This window comes from Schistocerca piceifrons, chromosome 5 (genome assembly GCF_021461385.2).
Source record: "Schistocerca piceifrons isolate TAMUIC-IGC-003096 chromosome 5, iqSchPice1.1, whole genome shotgun sequence".
NCBI lineage: Eukaryota > Metazoa > Arthropoda > Insecta > Orthoptera > Acrididae > Schistocerca > Schistocerca piceifrons.
In genome coordinates, this window is record NC_060142.1 from 628,653,712 (window position 1) to 628,672,341 (window position 18,630).

Consider the following 18,630-nt stretch of genomic DNA (forward strand, 5'->3'; position numbering starts at 1 on the left):
TTCTTATGTTTTTCACAACACATTTTTATGCACATTACTATATTCTGTTCGTTTTTGTGCTTCTAAGTATTTGTTGTGGTTTGTGTTTTGTAGAGCTGCCAACATAACCTTTCCACTACTTTATTATTAGATTATTGTATTGTGAAATTCTATTAGATATGTTTCTGTGTATTTATATACTGTGTAAGGGTAGGGAAGCAATATTGACTGAGGATTTTTTTTTTCCTTTTTTTCATTGTAGGGGAGGCGGAAACCATGATAAGTGGACATAAGTGTACAGCAGTGTGATGGAGTGTGAGTGTGAGTTAGAGGAAAAGGTGAGGAGCAAGAAGTGAAATGAAATTGTGTGTGTGTGTGTGTGTGTGTGTGTGTGTGTGTGTGTGTGTGTGTGTGTGTGAATGTGTGTGTGTATGTGTGTGTGTGTGTGTGTGTGTGTGTGTGTGTGTGTATGGGGTTGGGAAGGGGGGGAGGTTTGCAGAGATTGTGAAAAGATATACATTGGAATGACTGGCGGACATTCGATACAACATATAAAGACCACACCAGAGTATTTAGATATGGTACAAGCCATTCAACATTTGCAGATCATCTAAAACAAGAACACCATAAACCAAGCAATAATGAAGAAGTTATATCATAAAAATCAGTAAAGACAGACACCTACTCCCTTTCCAAGAAAATTTCCACAAAAAAACATTAACACAAAATAAACAGTTGCTCAGTGACCAAATAAATATTGGAAACCAGACGCTATATAAAATAATTGATGAAATTAGATGAAAAAGAAAAGAGCATTTCCATCCTTCACCTCCCCTCCCCTCATCCCCCCCCCCCCCCCCCACCTGACTCACTACATCATTTCACTTCTTGCTCCTTGCCTTCTCCTCTAACTCAACACTCCATCACACTGCTATACACTTATGTCCACTCATCATGGTTTCCCCCTCCCATACACCGAAAAAAAAGGAAAAAATCCCTAAATCACTATTCCTTCCCTACTTTTACACAATATATAAATACAGAGAAACATAACTAATAGAATTACATACATAAAATAATCTAACAATAAAAAAAGTTATAGGTCGAAGACACTATATTGGCAATAAACAAAACACAAACCACAACACATACTCAGAAGCACAAAAACAAACAGAATACAGTGGTGTGCATAAAAGGGTGTTGTGGAAAACATAAGAACTGTATAGTGCTGCAGATCAACTAAAAATTAGACGAAAATTATCAGTGTCTGACGCAGAAAAACAATGGTGTGCTAGCAGATGGCATTTCCTGATGTAAGTGAGAAATCACCTTGAGTACAAATCAACATATTCTTAATGAACTGTTTTTCAATCTAAAAGCAAATCAAAATGTAAATAAATTAATTACAGATCACTGATGATGCTTTACCTCAATAAAGCGAAACAGGTCTGGTGAAAAAAAATCACGCATTTTTGTAGTTGCAGTGACAGAACAAAAATACCTTCAAGGAAGGTTTTCTTTGTTGGATTTGATACGGGTACTAGAAGAGCACGTGAAACTGAAGAACAATAATTTCAATATGAGTTTTTTGACATAATAATAGGCAAGACTATATCTCAGATAGATTCTCTGCGTAGACACGAGAATATTTGTGCAACTTTTGAAGCCATTTTCAAAATAAGTACAACTCTGGATGATAGCGATGCAACTAAAAAATTATTAGAAATTAAACTGATGATCTGAGTGATAATTTCATCAGAGAGATATACAAATGTTGAGAGCAGATACTTTTCGAGATTTGACAAAGACCAGAGAAAACAAAGGGCTTCCATTTCTTCTTCTAAATGAAATTTGTAAGTTGAGGTTACAATCTTTATTTCCTGAACATGGCATTGCAGTCAGGATTTCTACTACCCTATCAGTGATGCTACAGGTGAGAGAGGACTTACTAAATTAGCATTAATCAAGAACCATTTAAGATCAGCTTTAGGGAAGTGAAACTTGATCAAGTAGCACTATTATCAATAGAGCATGAACTTGCTTCTAAAATGGACTTCAGTGTAAGAGTAGAAGATTCAGTGTTCCATTTACAGCTGTCTGAAATCATTCAGCTGACACTGAAAGTTTCAAACTGACTTTTTAAAGCAGGATAATGAAGCATGCTGCAAAGATTGCTCACTAAATGTTAAGTTTGTTTCTTTTAGTAGCTTCTTTTATTGTTCCGTATACTTATATTTGTATCTATTCAAATATGGTAAATTCAATTAATAAACAAATTACTGACAGTGCATGTGCAGGCAGCATTTATTTACTGTTCACACCTAGAACAACATTATGGAGAATCAATATTTGAGATAATTAACACACAGATAATTAACACACATGGGCTGAGAAGGCTTGAGGGGGGGGGGGGGGGGGGGGGCTGACAGAAGTTTGTCTAGGGACCCACAAAATCTCATGGTGATATGACCAGGCAACGAATTTCATTTACTTTAATTAAAGTACTGTATACCACATAATTACACGGCTTAATATTCCCATGTCATTATCTAAGAGAAACTATGAAAATAAGACATACACTCCAACATGTTTGATGAAGACAATATACAGACCTCAAGTGACCTGTGAAGCATCCCAAATCCATTGGTTGGACTCATCCCAAACGCTGAAACCATCCAGTGAGCAGGTCGCTCAGGGACACGCAGATTGAAGATGTACCTCCCATGAGGACCAATGTTAATGTCCTTCCACATCCAGACATTGTCATACTGGCGTTGTATTCTGCTAAATCTGAACTTTCTGAAAAGTGCCAAGTCATTCTGATTGACCCTTGTACCTGTGAAATCAAGCAATATTAAAAGCTGCAAAAAACGTACAAAAAAAAAAAAACTAAGAGATTTCTTGGAACAGACTAATTCTGTACAACAAAACTTACATCCTGCCTCATCTGTGCCATCTTCACAGTCATATCTACCGTCACATCTTTTCTCAACTCTATAGCAACGGCCATTTAGGCATTCTGCGTACCCTGCAGTAAGGTTACAGTTATCAGGACGACGAGGTACAATTACATCACTGAAAACCACTAGCCCTGCATATCTGCAACAAAATAATAGAGCTAATGGTGTCTGAAATTATGTAGCAATATTCAAAAACCACACACTCTTACATTACTACAGCAAAACTGACTATGAGGCAAATACTTGACCAAGAAGAGGAACAGATTGTGGAATTAGGGACAGGATGACCATTACGAGATGTGGAGAAATAAATGTCATTTTTTATCAGCTATGCAGCAAGTCAATTTCAGGTACTTTCATTTTGCTCAACAACAAGGAAGTGTTGAAATCACCTGAAGGCTGTTACATTAAAGCAAGGTTCACTCACTAAATAGCTCAACAGTCAAATGATACCGGTACACTCAAAAAAGTAGGAATTATTTATGTGAATAAGTCACTTGTTTTACGGAAAAAGAATGAGAACAAAGAATGCTCTTTTAAAAGCACAAAGTATGAAGACTTATGTGTGAATTATCCACAGGATTCATGTGCTAATTTCTGATTTTTGCAAGGAGTTATGCACAGAGAAATTCAATTTTCTACTATTGCCGCCGCCCCCCCCCCCCCTCCCAAAAAAAGTAGTAGTTTGATGTTAAACTTTCAAGTCTCTCTTCAACTTCAACCCTACAGTGTAGCTTTATAATTATTGTTACATAATTTTGTGGATTTCCTGAAGAAAAAACCAACAGGAATGATGTACCTGGAAAAAAATAAAAATAAATAAATAAAAAAGTCTGAAAGAAAAGTGAGTCCATAGCCTGTTATTCTGAGCAAATAATTGGTGATGAATGGATGGTAACTGATAAATCCTGACCTAATCATCCTACCTGAAGACAAAGGTTCCACCACTGTTATTATGAACTGCAGTGACAACCTGACGGCAGGCATCTGCCAATTATCTCACTCTTCCACCAATAAATTCTGCCAGAGTGATCCCATCCCAGAAGTCCAACACAACCTCCAATCCCTACTTAAAGCCTTAGTCTCTTCCCAGAACATCTCCCCTGAATCCATTTCTCTCCTCACCCCTATGACACTGTGCAAACTCACCTTCTACACCAGGGCCGGCCAAACGCTGCACAGTGTGCAGACGTGCGGAAATGCTGCACATGTGCGCACGTGTGCAACAGTGAGCGACAGCGACATCTGTTATTAGACATGTGTCCTAAATGAACGGCGGCGGCTCCACTTCCCTGTTTATGTGGTACAAGCAAGAGCGCAACATACCCAGTCTCGTTTACCCCTGGTGACTGTAACTTTAACAGAGAAGTACTGAGAAATGGCAGGTACTGTGAAAAAGCAAAGGACGGGAGGTCTATGTTCTCAGTCATTTAAAAATGACTGGGAACTGGAATCCTTTTTTGTAGCCGTTGGTGAAAACTCAGTGTTTGCTGTGCCGCCGAATAATAGGTGGACAGCGTAAGTTTTCAATTGAAAGACACTACAATACATATCACAAAGACGAGTGTAGTGTACTCAACAGTGAAGAATGGCAAGTAAAATAAAATGTCCATAAGAAAATGGATGAGACACATGAACTCGATTTTACTGTACGTCAAAGTAACTGATACTTCTTGAACTCTTAGTTTCTTGTGTTACATTTATGTCTATTTTACTGTACACTGTACAATGTACTGTTTCCAATTTTGCACAATGACAACCACACTAAATCTTCACTGCGAGCAAGTTTTAAAATCGCATTAAGAATTGCACAATCTGGGAAACCCTTTTCCGAAGGAGAGTTTGTGAAAGGGTGTCTGACTGATGCTGCAGAACTTGTGTGTCTCACGAACATTAGCAGGTTTCAAGAAATCAATCTATCCAAACAAACAGTGACAAGACATAACAGTGCTATGGCCGGCAATGTGCACAGGCAGCTAATAAATAAGGCTAAAGACTTTGTTGCTTTCTCTGTAGCGCTCAATGAAGCAACAGATCTTACAGATACAGCCCAGGTTGTGTTACACACACGAGGTGTCGATAATGCACTTTGTGTAACAGAGGACGTTTTGGACTTAGTACCTTTGAAAGGGACTACTACAGGTGCGGACTTACTACAAGCTGTGCAGCAAGCGATTGATGGTGTCGGTATGGACTGGAATCGGTTAGTCTCAGTGACCACAGATGGAGCACCGTCAATGCAAGGCCATCTGAGAGGCTTCATAGCACCGATGCACAAAAAGCTAGGGTGCACAGACGAGACGTTGTATGGAATTCACTGCATTCTGCATCGAGAGGCACTTTGCGCAAAATCAGTAACGTTAGCAAACGTCATGCAAATTGTTGTGCGTACTGTAAACTATCTGAAGACACATGGGCTTACGCATTGCCAGTTTCGGCGGCTCTTGGAGGAATTAGGAGCGGAGTACGGCGACATACCTTACTATACCAAAGTACGATGGCTCAGTCGAGGTAAAATGCTGCAAATATTTTTTTATTTACGTTTGGTCATAGTAACATTCTTACATGAGAAGGGAAAAAGTGAAACTATGTTGGAAGACCCTTGTTGGATATCAGACCTTGCATTTCTCGTGGACATTGCATCTCACATGAACAGCCTGAACATCAGTTTGCAAGGTGAAAATAATTTAATTTCTGACATGTTGGAAAAAGTAAATGCCTTTGAAAGGAAGCTTGCACTTTGGGAGAGCCAGCTATTGACAGAAAACACTGCACATTTCCTGACTCTTGGACTGGTCCATGAAAGTGCTAGATTTCAAGAATACGTGTCAATAATTGTAAAAATTAAGGAACAATTTCGAGCACGATTTGCAGATGTTACGAGTTTGTCTCCTGTCATTCACCTCTTTGCTCGACCGTTCTCGTCATCGGTTGAAGATGCTCCGAATGATCTACAGATGGAACTGATCGACCTACAGTCCAATACAAGACTGAAAGACAAGTTCTTTGCAGTGCGAAGTACAAAAGAATTCTACGAAAATTTTTTATTACAAGAATTTCCACGCCTGCACCGAGAATCCGCGAGAGTTATGTCCATGCTCGGGTCGACATATGTTTGTGAAAGGTTTTTCTCGGTGATGAAAATGAATAAATCAATGTTTCGATCAAGCATAAGTGAGGAAAATCTTCGCAACTGCTTGCGTATGTCAATGAGCCGTGCTTTTGTGCCCGATATTAACTATATCATCTCTCATGACCAGTGATAAACGTGTTTGGATTTATTCCTTTCATAATTAAAAATTATTGTTTACTAACTGTGCACTATTGCCTCATTCTGCTCCATGTTACATTATTACCAGGAAAATTGGTCATTAAACCGATTGTTCCAATGTATACTTACATTTAGGGTTTTTTTTAATGTGTGAAGGGCTGCGCTCAGCTGAAGTCGATAAAACATAACATTCATCTAATTGTTGGTTATTATGCAGATTTCAGACGGAACTGATGAAAGATATAGCAATAATGGTATTGAAATATCAAGTGATCATCGAGAGGTCTGCGGTTATCATTCTGTTCAGAAGTCCGTGAGACAGAAATTATGTGGGTGTAACTGATGGCACCAAGAATTAGTTATAGGAAACCTTGCATTAGTTTAATGTTATTTGAAATCGTGACTAAGGCTCATTGGAAGTCGCTAAGTGCTCTCTTTCTTAAATACTAGATCAAAAACATTACGCTTATTTACTTGCCGTCAGTCAAGCTGCCTTAATAAAAACCCACGGTTGTTAACCATATTACTTGTCTTACTGGGTTAAACTGTTAACATAAAAGTAGATGTCTCAATGAGTAGACTGTGACAGTATTTTAAATGTTTAATACGCGAAATACCTTCCCATGGTTGGCTTGCAAGCTGTGGAAACAGCACTAGAATGCGCCGGTACAGAATATCCCAGCAAGTGGATAAAGCGACATCTGTGCGTAGAGATACGCACTACATGAACGCTGACGGCTGCGGCATGCACACCGTGACCCGGAAGTTGCACATGTGCAGGAGCACCACACGCATGCAGAATTTCTGGCCGGCCCTGTTCTACACACTCCCCAAAATCCACAAACAATCTTGGATGCCCCATTGTGGCTGGTTATCATACCCCCAATGAAAGAGTTCTGGCACTCACTGACCAACACCTCCAACCAAATGCCCATAATCTAGCCTCCCACGTCAAAAACACCAAACACTTCCTTCACCGACTCTCCACCACGACAACACTTTTACCTTCAAGATCCCTACTCGTCACTGTTGACATCATCTCCCTATATGCCAACATCCTTCATGCCCATGGTCTTAGCACTACTGAACACTACCTATCCCAACGTCCTTCAGACTCCAAACTCACTTCCTCATTCCTCATACACCTTACAATCTTCATCCTAAACCACAACTACTTCTCCTTTGAAGGGAAGGTACATAAACAAGTCCTCAGCACAGCCATGGGCACCCACATGGCACCCTCCTATGCCAATCTTTTTTACGGGCCATCTAGAGGAGACCTTCCTAACCTCCCAAAATGCCAAATCCATAGTCTGGTTCATGTTCATTGGTGATATCTTTATGATCTCTATTGTGGGCCAAGACACCCGAACTTCGCTCCTCCACACCCTCAAAACGCTTCAAGTGGTCCTCCTCAACTCAGCATGCTACCTTCCTAGATGTTGGCCAACACGTCTCCAATGTCTCTATCTGTACCTCTGTCAACATTAAACCTACCAACCACCAACAGTACCTGCATTTTGACAGCTGTCATCTGTTTCACACTATAAAATGGCACCCATAATACCTCGGCCAATCAGGACGGTGTATCTGCTGTGATAAAAGCTCACTTGCCCAGTATGTTGAGGGTCTCACCAATGCCTTCACAGATAGGCACCATCGCTAGACTTCGGCCATGATCAGATCTCTCATGCTATTTTCCCTCATACCCTCAGTCCTCTCCCCATCTCCAAGAACCAGCCCTTCATCACCCAGTACCACCCCAAACTGGAACAACTGAACCGCATCCTTCGTCAGGATCACACATCATCATGACCTGAAATGAGGGACAATCTACCTCAGATACTTCCCATCCATACTAAAGTGGTGTTCCATTGTCCACCCCATCTACACAATATCCTAGTCCATCTCTATGCCACTCCACATCCCAACTGCTTGCCACAAGGATCATATCCCTGTGGAAAACCCAGGTGCAAAATCTGCCCAGTCCATCCAACCAGCACTTCCTATTCCAGGCCTGTCACATGTTTATCCTACCCCATCATGGGACGAACCACTTGGGAAAGCAGACGTGCCATTTACCACCTCTGCCGCAATCACTGCACATCTTTTTATACTGGCATGATTACCAACCAGCTGTCCACCAGGATGGAAGGCCACCACCAAACTGCGCCCAAGAGCAAAGTAAACCACCATGTGGCGCAGCATGCAGCTGACACAACACATTTGATTTCAATGTCCGCTACACTATCCAAACCATCTGGATCCTTTCCTCCACCACCAAATTTTCTGAACTGTGCAGATGGGAGTTACCCTTACAACACTATCCCTGCCTCAACCTTAGGAACATACTGTCCCCACACCCTCCACCCAATGGTTTCCACCCACTCTGTCCTATCATCTCTTCCTCATTCTCATCTCTTATCCTGTTTATTTGCTACCCTCTGCCAACACATCTGCCTGTCTTTCCCCACTCCTCTCCTTTTTTGCTCCTTTTTTTCCCCACCTCCCTGCCTCACAACCTCCTCACACTGCACCTGTAGGCAGTCTAGTCCCTGCACACTGCACCAGACAGCGTTCGTCTCTCTACCCAACTGTACAATACAATGCCTTCCCCTTCCCCGCCCCATCCCAAATGCTGCTGCATCCCACGTGACAGTTGCAATCCGGTATGAGATGCTGGCTGCCATGTGAGCATGAGGTGTGCTTGCTTGTGTACGAATGATGTGTGTCTTCTCTTTTACTGATGAAGGCTGTGGCCGGAAGCTTTATGTAAGTATATTTTAATTGTACCTGTCTGCAACATAGCACGTCTTCTTTGTGCTAAGTAGCAATCTGTCTTTTCCTATAGTGTTGATATTCCTACCATAATTTCCAATGTTTGATAACTGTATGTGCTTTAGCTCAACTTTCTGAAGTATACTGCTATTTTGCGAGAATTAAAATAAACAGATATGTAAGTATCCACCAGTGTACTATGAAATATAAAGTAAAATTGATTTGAAAGATGCTTGGCATTGTGAATGTGGGCTGCTACAACAACTTCTTGCAAAAAAAGAAAAATGAAAATGCTTCATAATAGTTTTGTGAAGTTTAGAAAATATTTCAGAGTTCACTGTGTGTATTCCTCAGCAAAGAAGTTATAAAATATATTAAAGTCAGATTAATTAAATACTGTCAGTGACCGCTAAACATTCACACTAAAACACAGACTTTTCTTAACTCCGTACAGAGAATGAGCATAAATTTTGAAATTCATTGTTGCAATGGATGAAACAGCAGTATCCTATTACATACCACCTTCAATGAGGGAGTTGATCTAGTGGAGTTCACTGAATACATCACCAGTAGAAAACAACTCACTAGGTCAACATCATCATAATAATCTTTTGTGATTTCAAGCAAATTCTTGTGATTGAATTCAAGGCACTGAGTGTGAGTACAAATGTGCTCCATTATGCTTCATTTCTGCGCCAACACAAAGACAAAATTTATGTCTCTGTTAGACGATGATCAGATAGGTGTATTCATAGAGGCTTCTGAGAATATCTCACTGAAGCTATTTTTGTGTTAAAAATTGCAGTAAAACTTACTCAAATGTTCGATTGGCATCAATTCCAAATGTGGATGAAGCAAAATATGCTATTTCATCTGGGTCACCAGCATGAGACGTCCACGTCTGTATTAAAGTACCATTTGTCTCCTCATCAAATGTAGCCATTTTTGTCAGTACCTATAAACAACAATTTTTTGGAGGTCTGTATAACAACTGTAACAGTGAAATAAATATGTCACTAAATAACATGAATATTTAAGAACAAGACACAGAATGCTATTAAACTTACATTAGCATATGTTAGCTCATTACCAGCCTGCATGGAATAGAAAGCTCTATCAATGCCTGATAAGCCTACATAAGCCCCAGGCTCTCCATAAATAGCAACTTCAACTTTCTCTCCAGTTCTTGCTTTTCTGTTGTTGATGAACACTGTAAACTAAAATCACACATGCCGTTACACAAAAGAAAACGTCCATAACTGCTAATAATTCATAAAACACACACACATACACACACACACACACACACACCATCATGTCACTAGGAACCTCAAAAACTGCATAGCTGGATATACAAGGCAACTGAGTTACAGCGTTGTCACTAAAATTTTGATGAGTTGTAAGAATTATCACTTGTATGAGTTGGCAAGGATTTTCTGACACTGCGCAGGCAAAGCCACTGTTCTGTGGTCAAGCATACCAAGCATTTACCTGTCCTAAGCAGTGTCACAAAGCTGCATCTGAAGGTAATAAATGTGTTGTATGCATTAGGTTGACGGATGAACTACAATGAGTTCATGTAATTAAAACCATGAGTTAGTAAATACTGGTGAGCTAGCCAGAAATGTATCATCCTCATAAAATAACCAGGGAGTGTTAATTTCATACAAAGAAAATATCTAAATTGCAGTTGTTCCAAAGAAAATGCCTTTTTTGCATGCTGCACATTGAAATTTTTATTTTTATTTATGCACCCAGACATGTTTCGCCTTTTTTACAAGGCATCTTCAGTGGGTGTCATGTAATATTACATGATTTTTCGATTTTTACACACAGATTATGGTTTCACATCCAGGTTATAGATTTAAAAACAGTTCCTTAACGTTTTTTTATGAAATGGAAAGGTGCTTACAGGTCATGCGCACTCACTTTCACACTCTCTCTCTCTCTCTCTCTCTCTCTCTCTCTGTCTGTCTGTTTCTGACTAAACTGCGCATAACATTTTCATTTACATGTATATTCTACATTTGAAAACCATTCACAAACTTTCATATAAGAAATAAAACGCAATAAGCACACAGAATTTTGTAACTGAAGCATGAAAATAACATTTATAATACTTACATTATTTCGAGAAATTCCATTGACAGGGAATGTGAGACTGTCCGCCACAATATCCCCATACCGACCGACGTAGTAGACAAGAATGGTGGCAGCAGGTGCCATTTCCGCACTCAGCGTAATGGCAAAGCTACAAATATTGTCCTGCATTCTCTCCTGTCCAGTGTGCAGTATTATGCCCTTTGATAGTAGAATATAGTTAAAGAACTCCAAATAGAAATTGCTCTGCACATGGAAAATAGCATATTCTCCAACCTGCCAAAACAGATATCACAGTTATCAATAGTAAACACTCAGTACGTACAGCAATAAAGTAGCAGTACCACCCGATACATCAGGCAGCCCAAGACCTATTTACAAAAAAAGAGTGACTCAGAAGTATTATGTTCATTAATTATTAAATGTTATTAATTTATACAGGATTATAGGTTCTGGAAACTGCCATAAGTACCAGCTGTCTAGAAAGTGCAAACATGAGAGCAAATAAGGTCACCGAGAGAACAGAGCCAATAAAGCCACTGAGAGAATTAGTTATTGCTTGAATTGTTCATACAGAAGTGTAAGAACAACATACACTATGTGATCAGAAGTATCCAGACACCCCCAAAAACATACTTTTTTTCATATTCAGTGCATTGTGCTGCCATCTACTGCCAGGCACTCCATATCAGCAACCTCAGTAGTCATTAGACATCGTGAGAGAGCAGAGTGGTGCTCTCTGTGGAACTCACGGACTTTGAATGTGGTCAGATGATAGGGTGTCACTTGGGTCACCCATGTCTGTACGCAAGTTTCCCACACTCCTTAAACATCCTTAGGTCCACTGTTTCTGATGTGATAGTGACATGGAAACATGAAGGGACACGTACAACACAAAAGCGTACAGGCCGATCTCGTCTGTTGACTGACGGAGACCACCGACAGTTCAAGAGGGTAGTAACGTGTAATAGGCAGACATCTAACCAGACCATCACACAGGAATTCTTAAACTGCATCAGAATCCACTGCAAGTACTATGACAGTTAGGCAAGAGGTGAAAAAAACTTGGATTTCACGGTTGAGCGGCTGCTCATAAGCCATACATTATGCCAGTAAATGCCAAATGACGCCTCGCTTGGTATAAGGAGTGTAAACATTGGACGACTGAACAGTGGAAAGATGTTGTGTGGAGAGACGAATCACGGTACACAATGAGGCGATCCGATGACAGGATGTGTGTATGGCGAATGCCCAATGAACACCATCTGCCAGCATGTGTATTGCCAACAGTAAAATTCGGAGGTGGTGGTGTTATGGTGTGGTCGTGTATTTTGTGGAGGGGGCTTGCACCCCTTCTTTTTTGCATGGCACTATCACAGCACAGGCCTACATTGATGTTTTAAGCACCTTTTTGCATCCCACTGTTGAAGAGCAATTCGGGGGATGGTGATTGCATCTTTCAACATGATCAAGCACCTGTTCATAATGCACGGCCTGTGGCGGAGTGGTTACACAGCAATAGCATCCCTGTAATGGACTGGCCTGCACAGAGTCCTGACCTGAATCCAAAAGAATACCTTTGGGATGTTTTGGAACACCAACTTTGTGCCAGGCCTCACCGATCGACATAGATACCTCTCCTCAGTGCAGCACTCTGTGAATAACGTGCTGCCATTCCCCAAGAAACCTTCCAGCACCTGATTGAACGTATGCTTGTGTGAGTGGAAGCTGTCATCAAGGACAACACACACTGAGTTGCAGCATTACCAATGGAGGGTGCCACGAACTTCTACGCAAGTCATTTTCATCCAGGTGTCCGGATACTTTTGATCATATAGTGTATAATCAATGTGCCCTCTCATTCCAGCATCTAAGACAGAACATATTCCTCAACACTTTCTTCCTCATATGTATTAAGAAAAATTCAGTAAACCTCTGGGAGCTGAACCCACACTCACTACACACTTGCCAGTCACACTAGCACTACGGCATATGGAATAGTTACTTATGATTACAAATTGCCCACTGTACATTAACTGAAGCAGAGATAACAGAAATACAAATTAAAAGTCAACATTTAAGTCTCTAGGTTTCTGAACCTTTCAAGAAGAAGGAAAGATATCCACCCATCTACTCCCGGTGCCATGCATCCCGCCAATGCCGGGTCAGGACTGGTACAATACTTCTCCAATTTCGCCACCACTCTCAAAGACATTTTAAAGTTACTGGCAGCTTCACCCCTAGGGAGTAATTCATGTACACCTTCTGTCAGCATCTAATGTATATCACACGATCAAGTGCAACACTGTTTTCAAACTGTTTGTACACTGTGTAAGTGAGATGCAAACTGGGAATCAAACTGGCATTTACCTAAGTATATGTGGAAAACAGTCTAAAATACACAGTCAGGCTGGCTGGCACACTGGCCCCTGCCTTTTACCGCAAGCCGCTGGTGCATCACCTTGTCTCTCGAAAGCAGCCGCTATAAATGTTCGCCTAGCAGGGCAGATAAGGAGGAACGTTATAGTTAATAGAAAATGACTGTGCAGGTGATAAAGACATTGAAACCTCTAGCATCTGGTTTCTCACAAACAGCATTAACATTTACTTCTGACTCTCTGTGTTGAATTAAATAATGGCAGAATTTGTATATTAAAACAATAAAAATTTCTAGAATGATAAAATACTACAAAGGTTCCTGAGAGCTTCATTACAAAATAGCAGACAAAATACTGACAATTTTTTTCTGTTATCCGTTACATCTAACATACTAACAGCTTACAATATAGTATTTTACCTTGGCATCAGTGGTAGACGTTGACACTTTGATCTGGTGGTTCATTGGTGAAAAATGTGACAGCAAAAGTAGACTGGCCTGTGCTTGCTGTCCATTAACATCATCAAAGTATGCAGTAATCTCCATTGAATGTATTTCATTCAAAAGCTGTCGTGACCTGGCATTATCTTCATAACCTGAAAATATTTAACATATCAATAGCCTCTGAGGCTGTATGGCACCTTATGTTACAATTGATTTACTGTAATCTCCAGATGTAGAAGTGCAGACTACAGTTCTTAAAATGAATATGTATACAACTTCCTCAAGATGATACATCACAATCATATGACTGAAGTTTTCAATAGTACATCACAGAGCTGATTTGTTGTTCATCTACCCCTAAACAATGCTTCTCCTTTGCATGAATACAGATACTCAGCATGGAAACACAAGAATTCAAACAATGACAATGTGTCACTTAGGCAGTTTCAGCTTTTTGTAGAAAAAACATGATTTTATTAAAGCTACTGACCTAGTTCTTCTTTCAGGTCCACTTTCAACTCCCAAATACCATCCTTCTCAGCAGACATCTTCAGAAACCTCAAATCCATTGAGCCACCTCCTGATCCTTGTTTGTTTACTTTTGATCTTACACTCATTCTACCTGAAAGAAGTCGCTCACGAGACAGAAGAGAACCATCGTGAAAAGAAACTGAAATCTGCAAAAGAAAACATTGAAGGGAGAAAGGTGAGTTATAGAATTATAGCAATAAAAGGCTAAAAACATTCTAAGACATGGAGGAAAAAATTTCCTCTCAAATGAGCAATAAAGACAGACACAAATAAGGTCACATCAATGCTAGCTTGTTAGTGGTGACTGAATTATTCAAGGATTAAGCAGGAAAGTAACCCCAGAGGAATACGGGTGGGTGCAAAGAGAGGAGAACTTACCACAGTTTAGTCTAAATGTGGTCATTTCACTTTTGATAGTAAATTAGGGTATACTTGTAATTAGTACTCTGTAACTGATAAAAATTAAAATATAATTTATGTAACCAATAAACTTACTCATTCTACATCAGTTTAACAGAAATCGAGCAAATTATCTACGAAACACGGAAGATGCCAGCTAATTAAATGCCAGCAAATTATGAGACCTTAAAGTCTGAGAAATTCTATAAGGCAAAGAAAGGTGAAGTCAAGAAGTTAAGAGTTGCAGTAATGGCAGGTTATAGCTCTAAACACAGATGAGGTAAGTGGACAGCAATATAGAAGAAGGAAACAAGCAAAAAATTACAACTGAACACGCAAAACACAAAATTGCAAACTAACGTAGTATATGATGGCAGCAGTGGTAAATGACCTCATTTGATGTTAGGAAACAAGATTCCAGCTCTGAAGGTCTAGGTTACTGGATTGAACAGAAACATTGTAAGCTGTGCTCACACAGAAAAAGAAACAAGGTTTAAAATGTGCTATATGCTCTACAGCAAAATATTTAAAACAAAACAAAGAACAGCAATGAAATGGGGTCAGACGATCACATAGTCTGATCAGTATACTCAGTATACTGCAGAGTCAAAATGCTAAGAGCAGGTGCAGGGAAAATAGTCGGTACCATGAGTGCCATTTAGTGAGTATTTGTTGTTCCATCTGTCACCTTATATAAAGTAAAGTAAAGTCTATAGTGCAAGTCCACGACGGGCACTAGGAGCAGGAGGGGGAGGGTGACTGGGCCCGTTGCCCCAGCCATCTTTACCCCCAGGAAAGATCCCCAGCACCCATTTGGCAGCAGGCTGAGTGGTCTGGGGGACATTCTGGAGAGACTAGGATGACGAAAAGCCCCTACAGAATTAGAGCAATAAAAGACTAAACACATTCTAAGCCAAATAAATACCACATAGGAAAAAAATTTACTCACAAAGGAACAATAAAGATAGACACAAATAAAGACTGAATCAGGGATTTCAAGACTGAAGTCTAGTGCTCTATTTATTAGACCACAATAACCACTCGTCTGTCACCTATGTGGTGTTTCTGAATTCCCAAAAGACACTCCATGAGCTGCTAAAGAGGACTGAGTACATTATTGAATGAAAACTCACTTATAGATATAAGTTTACATAATACAAACAGAAAATGACTGAAATAATGTATTCCCCCCCCCCCCCCCCCAATCTACTGTGTGAAACAGCAATGGCAAATTACTGTGATTATGGTAACTTAGTTTTGTACCTAATTAACAAATTAGGTAAAAACACAAACAAAAACTGTCCGAATAGGAGGAGCATGTAGTCAGCACACTGCTCTCCTGGTCACTATCAGTTTTTGTCACCGGTGCTATTACTTCTCAATCAAGTAGCTCCCCAATTGGTCTCACAAGGGCTGAACACACCCTGCTTGCCAACAGCATTTGACAAACTTGGGAGGTGATCCACCCCAGTTCTAGCAAAGCCCGACAGTGCTTAACGTTGGTGATCTGATGCGAACCGGTGTCACCACTTCGGCATGGCCATTAGCACAACAAAATAGATGGTATAGTTAAAATGGGTAATGTATGACTTGGACCTCACTATAATACCTAAGCTGTGAAGTGGTAATGTACATCCACCATATATGTAAAACAAACATACATCTGCCTTGTAAAAATTATTTGTGGTTGAAAAACTATCTAATACAGTATATTGATGAATGTGTTAAATTATTTGAAGCATTAGTGCGACTGTAGAAGTTTTAAACCAATACAGAATATAAATATTTTGTGAAAAAACAAAGGCAATAAACAAAGCAGATGGAAGTACTCAAGAACTACAATGTGGTTCTTTATACGGAACAAGGCTTATGAGATTCTGACAACACAATTCCACATGCAAACCAAATCATTACCATATTTTATGAATTCTGAGGGTGCAGCAGGAATATGGTGTAACAGCAAGATTTATGACGAGGGGGACGAGATTAAAGTTTACTGTCCCGTCAACAATTAAGTCATTTGACACATAGCACAAGCTCCAATTGTGGAAGAATGGGTAAATAAATCTATTGTCTCATACTGAAAGGAAGCATCCAAGCATTTGCTTAAACTATTTGCAAAAATCACAGGAAACCTAAATCTGGATAGCTGTATGGTGATTTGAACCATCATCCTCCTGAATGTGAGTCCTGTGTGCTAGGCACTGCAAATTTTGGTCCGCTATTGCAATATGAAACAGTTCTGAAATGCATGAAACTCACAACACAGATAGTTACACTTACAGTCAAATAAAAAATGTCTACACTGCAACAAACAGAATAGAGAGAGAGAGAGAGAGAGAGAGAGAGAGAGAGAGAGAGAGAGAGAGAGTGTTTACTTAGTGACAGTCAAATAGAAAGACTGAGTATTTATATATTACTTACATAACATGTAAATGGCATTGCTGGTTTAAAGACTTGTGGTGAGCCTCCAAGAAATCCCACTTTAATTGAGGAATTATAAATTCTCGAAATTGAGTAACCATCTATAATTTCATTCAGAAAATGTTCACCAACAGTTGCAGTTATAACAACTTCCATACCATCCAACTGTGGGACATATTGTTCAAGTTCTGTCATGTCATATCGAAAATCATAGACACCATCAAACTGCAAAAAAAAACAACAATTAAAATGGTTTATCAAGTTACTTGGATTTTAGAGAATGATGATTAATCATATAAAATGAACTGATTACTTACGGTGCTGTTCAAAATTTTATTAATTAAAAATTTAAATAAGGTAAAATAGTGAAGTCAGTTTCAGCTCAAAAATCCTTCATTTTGTAAACAGTCTTCATGGATTTGCCACCGGATGACGTGCAAATTCCACAATATTTTCTCAGAGCAACTGTCCGACATCCTCAGGTGGTTCAACCTCGCTGATTGCTACGCACAGCTGACGGTATCCCCAAGTCAATGCCCCTGTATAGAGAACACAAGTGCGAAGAATGCGCAAGTGCAGAATCACGAAAGCACAATGATTTGCTGATAGATGGCACCATACTCAAATGTCCACTACGAAAAATCGCAGAGTGGCCCTCATGAGCGTACACTGTACGGTATGTTCACTAACATTGCAGCCTGACGTCACTCACTAAAAAACCACACTTGAGCAATGTAATGACGGGTCTAGTTTTCTCGTCGTGATTTAATAGCAGCCAATGCAGGGTTCTAGACTGTGCTCAGTTGAACTCCCGCACCACATTGATGAGATTATCAGCTGTGCGGATATGTATTACTTCCTTAGTGACACAATCCCAGAAAAATGATGCCGGGGATAAAACTTCCGTCTTTTCAGAAATAATGCAATGTACTGTATTCAGACAGCGTTCTGCAAGTGCCGACTTTTCCGGTTGGCGTTGGCGTGTATGTCACTGTTGTTCATTGTAGCATTCTTGTATTTTACGAGATGTCTGGCCTATGTATGCCGCTCCACATTAACAAGGAATCTTGTACACACCATGTTTCCTCAGGTCAATATCATCCTTAGCTAAATCCAACAGGTTACTCAATTTTGCAGATGGTTGAGAAGCACACTTAATCTCCTATCTTCCGAGTATTCTTCAGATTTTCGATGACATGGCATCAAAATATGTCAAAAATGTCGAAGTGGTACATGTCTTCATATCTTCATTCTGCTCTATAGGTTGAACTGAATGCATCATGTATCTGTCTCTCATATTAACTATTTTATCAGAATACTGCCTCCAATTGTTTCATTTCACTCGACAGGCTTTCAGGATCAGATAC

At 39.8% G+C, this 18,630-nt stretch overlaps 1 protein-coding gene across 2 annotated transcripts in view; it reads right to left on the reverse strand.

The window, feature by feature from the left end:
• LOC124797879 (CD109 antigen) overlaps nucleotides 1–18,630 on the reverse strand; it is an 855,659-nt gene that overhangs the window by 48,307 nt on the left and 788,722 nt on the right. For both annotated transcript variants that reach the window (XM_047260975.1, XM_047260976.1), the window contains 8 exons: nucleotides 17,264–17,488; nucleotides 14,400–14,586; nucleotides 13,886–14,061; nucleotides 11,113–11,364; nucleotides 10,056–10,205; nucleotides 9,804–9,943; nucleotides 2,915–3,078; nucleotides 2,592–2,815 (listed from right to left, as the gene is read on the reverse strand). In XM_047260975.1, the coding sequence (XP_047116931.1) occupies nucleotides 2,592–2,815; nucleotides 2,915–3,078; nucleotides 9,804–9,943; nucleotides 10,056–10,205; nucleotides 11,113–11,364; nucleotides 13,886–14,061; nucleotides 14,400–14,586; nucleotides 17,264–17,488 (1,518 nt within the window). The remainder of the gene's footprint in view (nucleotides 1–2,591; nucleotides 2,816–2,914; nucleotides 3,079–9,803; nucleotides 9,944–10,055; nucleotides 10,206–11,112; nucleotides 11,365–13,885; nucleotides 14,062–14,399; nucleotides 14,587–17,263; nucleotides 17,489–18,630) is intronic.